Below are 6896 nucleotides of genomic sequence, written 5' to 3'. Positions count from 1 at the left end.
GTGACTCAAAAATGTTGCTGGTACCCCCCCCCCCATGCCGTGACTCACGGTACGCCACTGCAAGAACACCATGCATATCAACCACTCCCAAATGTCCTAACTTGTGATTTTAGTGGGGGTAATGTTGAAAGATCCCCATCCACAAGAACATTTGTGTCAATCATCCCCCCCAACCAAGAATACCGATCGACACCCATGGTTCTCTTTATCAGTTTCTTTACAATATATATATATATATATATATAAGAGGCAAAGAGGTAATGCATTGTACTAGTTCCAACAGAGTTTATTTCCAAGTCCAAATTTTCGACGTTAATCCCACGTCTTCTTCAGGGATACAATAAAGAAGACGTGGGATTTACGTCGAAAATTTGGACTTTGAAATAAAATCTTTTGGAACTAGTACAATGCATTACCTCTTTGCCTCTTTTATCTCATATGTGTCCAACACGCGAAATGTAATATCGTTATGTATATATTTTTTTCCCCTTAATCGTTAAACTTTTTTTTCCATTTGTACGCCGCTTGCTCTCAAAGATGCGCACCCGCCCCAACACACACGGCAACCTCCCCTATTTTTAAACCTACCTTTTTATTGCAATTTTTTTTAAAGGTGAATTTTACGTCAAGTGAATCCCAAATATCTTGGAATGCGAAACGGTCTGCAACAAATTAATGTTATAATAGTACCTTTCTTATGAAAACCTCTTATTGTTTAACCATGCATGTATGTACATTCTTCTATCGAAATAAAACTATTGTACTGTGCAGGTAAATAAAACTATTGTACTGTGCAGGTAAATAAAACTATATGGAATCAAGGCGATTGAGTATTACAATGTCATTTAATCAATAGTTAAATATAACATATAACAAAATATGCAATCTGTGTCAATCTATATACGACAACACAGATGATTAGTTGCTTCCCACTGCCGTAAAAGAACCGAAATGTGGGCTAAAAGTTGAGAACAGTTTGTTATATTGAGGGCATCAAATACTATAGCCAACATTAATATTTCGTAGCTATCCACACTGGTTTCAACACATTTTACGACACACCAGTTGTGAACATGAAAAGCATAAAGTAGATTAATATCTTTATACGTTATATGCGAAGCCAATCGATTCTAGGAATGTACATAAAAATAGTTTTTATCAACTTTAAATATGTTTAATATTCATCCATTTCCCTTAGTGTAATAAACAAAAAGGATAACAATCATTTTCATTAATTTCACCTTCATATAGATGAGTTTCTTTATGATAAGTATAATAAAAGACAGCTCGTTCTCACAAACAACAGTGTCTGTTTAGAAAGAGTTGCATTTAGAGAAAGTCCAAAATACGTTTAATAATAACCTCTTTTTTAAGTTGGGCCCCAAGATCAAGAAATATATTTTTGTGCCTTTAACGACTTTGAAGAAATAGAATCCAATTTCAAATCTAGGACCCTAAGAGGAAAAAAAGGTGCAAAATGCAAATTAAGAAATGCAACTTTTCACCTTTAAAGGTGCATAATACTTGACATTAAAAAGGTTCAAATTTGAACCTATATGATATGGTTCATTTCTGCACTCCATAGGGTGCTTAGCTAACTGCACCCTTAATAAAGGGGGACAGATGAGCATAATTATACGCATTTGCTTCTTTTGTGGTGCTGCTATTGTATACATGAAGTGTTCAAATTTGAACCCCTATTTCTTAGTGTGTATGTTCTAAATACAAATTACGAATAAAAAAGGTTGGGTATACCAAACAACCTATTTACATTTAAAGACTAGAAAATTCAATGGCACCATAATCCAATCGTGACATTTTGATACTGCGAATTAAATACCATAATCGGACTGCATTTAGGTGAGATTTGGTAAGCCCGGCACACACTACACCGTCCGTTTACAATGGGGGGGGGGGGGGAATAAACAAATTTATATGAACATTCCAACTTGTAAATAAATGAAGATAACAGTTCCAAAGAGTAGTATTGGTATCAAAATCAGCCAAGGTCGTAGGTGATTAATTATCTCTGGTGAGATAATTAGACCTATATGTTTAAAGTAGGCCTAAATAATAATGATATAAATAATACAAATTGAACACCCTTATAATATATTGTTTGATTTCCTTCTCTACTACCGACACGGCCAGCCGAGTTGTGATAAAGAAGGATTCAAGTATAGTTTAGTTCTATGTTTACTACATAACTATTTACATTTAGGAGCTAGCTAATCATGTGATCAGCATGGCGGAAGTATCCTGATATTTTTGTCAAGTGCTTATAGTTTCTATTCGCTCTCCCGATATTGAATATAAACAGCAATATACATAGTGTGCCAAACTTTCTTTTTATGGACATTTATCAACAATTTGATACAAATTAAAGTGCTTCTTCTGTAACTGACAATTCTGGACACACCTATACCCCTACAAAATCACTGTATATACTTGTGAATTATCATATCAGGTTCTTCATAGCAAATGTAGAAGTAGTGGATCTGGGGTGGTGCCAATCGTCCCTGGACTTCTTCTTGTCCTAATGGAGTTACTAGCTGCGATATAGCTCCAAAATTGATCTCTTTTGTGCTTACACCCCTGCTTAGCAGGTGTGAACCCAAGACTGGTCTGTATTTCAAACCGGACTGAATATAGCTTCTCTTGAAGTAAGCACAAAAAGGACATATAATTGAGTCTATATACACCTTCCTCTTCAGACTACCCTACTACTCCTCTTGACGATATATTTTTTGTATTATCATTAGTTTTGGTTAAGCGGGGTGTTCTGATATCTCTTTGACCTTGCCCCCCCCCCCTTCCCCCCTTCCACTCGATCAATCCTGGGTCCATAGTATAATTTTGACCATTATAATCAATAATCGCTTGCTTTAATTTCTTCCTTGTTCGCAGATCAATCAAGGATAAAGGAAGCTGTATCTTATCCTTCTCTTAATTACACTCGCCAATGATGACAAAGATCTGAGAGGTCTACGTGCGTGGCATCTGAGGCGGATCCAGGAATTCATTAATGCAAGGCCTGTTAGGGGGCCTAAAAACTGTTCCATTTTTTTTAGTCGTTGTCATTGTCGCCGTCAAAAGTTACAAGCAGGAAAACATGAAAAGAAGAAGTGAATCCAGGGTCGAGCAAAGCTTATGCCCAGTGCCTTCTTTGTACAGCAATGCATTGGCAAATCATCAAATATACCACCATGTGGAATTTCCATGTTATTTTGGGTTTGTATGTGATGACAGCTCATCGAAGATTGACAGTGAACCAAGTTCATCATGTTACTAGTATTCAATGTTGTACAAATATCTGAAAGGTAAATATCGCCTGTTCTACCTTCAAAAAGCATTCCTCAATTCTTAATTCAGTCAATATCCAGTCAAAAAATCTTAAAGATGATGTTTTCCACGTCTCTGAAAGTGATGACAGTTGATGTTTTCAGTTTTGATTGTCAAGTGGTGTATCCTTAATTTTCTGGAATTATTCCAAGCGTCCGTCATCTGTTATACCTCTTCAGTAAGTACTGTATTCCTGATAACATGAAAGCAGTAAATTCACAGTGTTTTTTTTTCTTGTCACAATCACGAAGACGATGCATGATCTTTCTTCATGTTCTCTTTTTTGAAATTCTTGACCATTTTGGCAATTTTGGTCATTCCTTCAAGAAGTCCTTCTCCACTTAATGCTGAGATGGCCTGGATATGCCAAGGGTTCTTAGTGATCCTCTTCAGATCTAAGGTCTCACTGATCCTCGAGACTGACTCGGCTTCTGAAAGAATGAGAGAAAATATATTTAAAGGGATACTCCAGGCTGAAGATATTTATATCTTAATAAATAGAGTAAAATTCACAAAGCAAAGTGCGGAAAATTTGATCAAAATTAGATAACAAATAACAAAGTTATTGAATTTTAAAGATTTGCATTATTTTGGTGTAACAGTTAGTTGGCATGTCTTCATGAATATTCATTAGGTGGGCTGATGATGTCATATCCCCACTTGTCCTTTTGTATTTTATTATATGAAATTGGATATATTTACAAATATTCTTCCGAGAACTAAAACAATTAGATTGACAACTGATTAAGCGCATTAGTTATTCATTGCTGCAATTTATTTCACCATAATGGAGACACATCATTTACACATTTATGAAAAAATTAGACAATTATGATTTCATGTAATAACATAAGAAAAAGAAAAGTGGGGATGAGACATCATCAGCCCACCTAATAATATTCATGACGAAGTGCATAACTGTTTTTACAAAATATTGCTAATCTTTAGAATTCAATAACTTCGTTATTTGTTATCCGATTTTGATGAAATTTTCAGCATTTTGATCTATGAATATTATTCTATATATTAAGATATGAATATTTTTAGCCCGGTGCATCCCTTTATGAGAGCAAATAGATCAAGTTATCATTTCATGGAAGGACTTTTTCGATGTTTTATCCTACAAAATATTTTTATCCAAACAACCTAGCTGTCATTTTCAGGCAGTTACCATAGTAACAGTCAGAGGCCAGTGCTTATAAGCCAATTTGTCATTTTTCTTCAAGCAATCTGCTTATGATGACAATCCTCCTGCAAATTGTGAATATCATATAATAATTTGGTAGTTAATCATTTTTGTCTGGAATTATTATTATTCTTTTTTAATACACTTTATTTATGATTCATGCCAAAAATGCTAACATATCATGTTTATTATGTTATGGAAAATGTATTATACGAATGTTCCATGGATGCAGAAGAAAACTATAAATCAAATCAAATCAAATCAAAACCAAGGATTCACTGACATTGTCAGTTCTGACAAATTTCATGAAACGCCCCGGAAACGCCTACCTGTGCAGCATTTTATGTAGGTTGTCAGCACTGGCAAATGGTTGTCGAAATGGACGTGGTGGATGGAGTTGACCAAATATTAACTTGAAATTTTCTAGGATAGCTTCATTTCTTTGTGCATTGATTATCTTGCTCTATTTTCAGAAGGGAAATCTAGCAGTTTAGAGCTGTGCATCGTGTTTTACTGACAATTATCATGTTTGCTGAATCAATCCACAACTAACAGAGCTCATTATGATTTCATGAGATCAAGTAAAAACTATATGGCTATATACACTCCAACTCAGGCTGTTGATTCGAGAATTTCGGCATGCAGCTCTTGAAAGTGATGTTTCTAAACTAAATAATAATCTACTTAATTTACATGTAGACACTTTGAGAGTTGTAACTCATAGAGTATCATCTTATGAAACTTGCAAGGGAGTTAAAGGAGGATTCCTCCGGCCCCATTTCAAGTTGTCTGGAATGAATGGAGTAAACTTTGCACTGTTTAAACAAGACTGAATTTAAATGCGTGTACCCAACATGTACTGATAATGTCTTTGGAAAACTTTTTCTTGACATTAAGAAGAATGAAATAATTCAATCTCCTATTTTCATCTTAACTTCCATTAACTTTTAACAGTTCATTTACTTCAAATCAGATTCAACTTAAAAGAAATATAACTCAATCGAATTATTTTAAGCATTCGTTTTGAACGGAGGTCATAGGCTGGGATGGTTAGAAATTGAAACAATCCCGGAAAACATTTAGAAACAAAGGAAAGTAAAACAAAAAACAACAACGTTGATATATCGGAAATGAACGGAAAGTGTATTGCCATTGACAAGAAAGGTAATTTATTTATGAAGACAAAAGAAAAAGTAATTAGGTGAAAAATCTTTGCTAGATAAAACTACCAGCACCACCTTTTAATTCAGGCATTATCAGTTTCAATGATTTCCAGAATGATAAAACGTTCCATATCCTTACGACTTTTGCCCATTACCGATTACCGCAAATATTTTCAACTGGTTGCGACTCTCAGGTGCTTGAAAAATATTTGAGGGAGCACAATTGATTTTCTGGAAACCGTCACACCCAATATTTTTTTAATTCAATATTTTGTCTAAGGATAAAGAGATATAGGTATATCATCATGCCTCCTGTCCTTTATGAGAAATTATTGTATAATTAAACCAGTAGTGCAATTGGATGCTGAGGTGACTGAGTTTTCGATCCAGGGCATTATTACTGCCTTTTAAAAAGTAATGAATCTGTCAAAGGTTTGGAATAATGAAAAATATTATGGTGTCACAAAATAAATCTCTTGTGAAAAAAAGAACTCGTCTGCCCCAAATCCTATCAATTAGGCCAAAGAAATAAAAGACTAATCTTACCGCTCATGTCTTGCTTGTTGCAGAGTATAAGAAGCGGTGTACCATCCAAGATATCATCTGAATTCAACATGTTGAATAATTCTTCTCTTGCATCCAAGAATCTCATTTGATCTGCACTGTCTATTACAAAGATGATTCCTGTTGAAAGGCAGGTTAAAATAACGGTTAGACTCATGCAGATAAGATCCCGAACAACAGCTGGGATACTTTCACACGTACACAAAATAATAAGGAATTATATGAATAGAAGTAAAAAATTATTTCAAAAATCCAGTTTGCCCTTTCTGTGTTTGTAACATATCCCCTCCATTCCCCTCACCACCACCACCACCACCATCAACATCCACTCGTTATGCCCTATAGGCCATACTGTTATTAATGACAAAATATAATCTCATTAACCTTTCACAATGCTAGTTTCACTTATGAATATTGTAGGCATATAATGTTTTACAGCTAGACATATATACTTGGGTTGTGTGCATATTATACGCTATACCAGTATACTATTCTGCAATCAGGATGTTGATTCCTACAGCCAAAATTTATTTTTTGATAAAGTTATTCATTGTTGAACTGTATTGTTGGGTTAAAATAATGAAAGATCATAATAATCGTTAAACAAAATAATTTTGTGCAAAAGACGCGATTGTATGGGT

The 6896-nt window shown here is 34.5% G+C and overlaps 1 protein-coding gene across 1 annotated transcript in view; it reads right to left on the bottom strand.

Moving 5' to 3' along the window:
* Positions 1-828: 828 nt before the first annotated feature.
* LOC129265594 (uncharacterized) overlaps positions 829-6896 on the bottom strand; it is a 30523-nt gene continuing 24455 nt past the window's right edge. Inside the window, exons 8-9 of the mRNA XM_064101341.1 lie at positions 6238-6375; positions 829-3773 (exon numbers count right to left, since the gene is read on the bottom strand). Coding sequence (XP_063957411.1) covers positions 3586-3773; positions 6238-6375 — 326 coding nt within the window. The 3' untranslated portion in view covers positions 829-3585. The remainder of the gene's footprint in view (positions 3774-6237; positions 6376-6896) is intronic.

The sequence above is a fragment of the Lytechinus pictus genome, chromosome 7, assembly GCF_037042905.1.
Source record: "Lytechinus pictus isolate F3 Inbred chromosome 7, Lp3.0, whole genome shotgun sequence".
NCBI classification, from domain to species: domain Eukaryota; kingdom Metazoa; phylum Echinodermata; class Echinoidea; order Temnopleuroida; family Toxopneustidae; genus Lytechinus; species Lytechinus pictus.
Note: the sequence above shows the minus strand (reverse complement) of the source record. Positions and strands in the feature narration are given on the sequence as shown.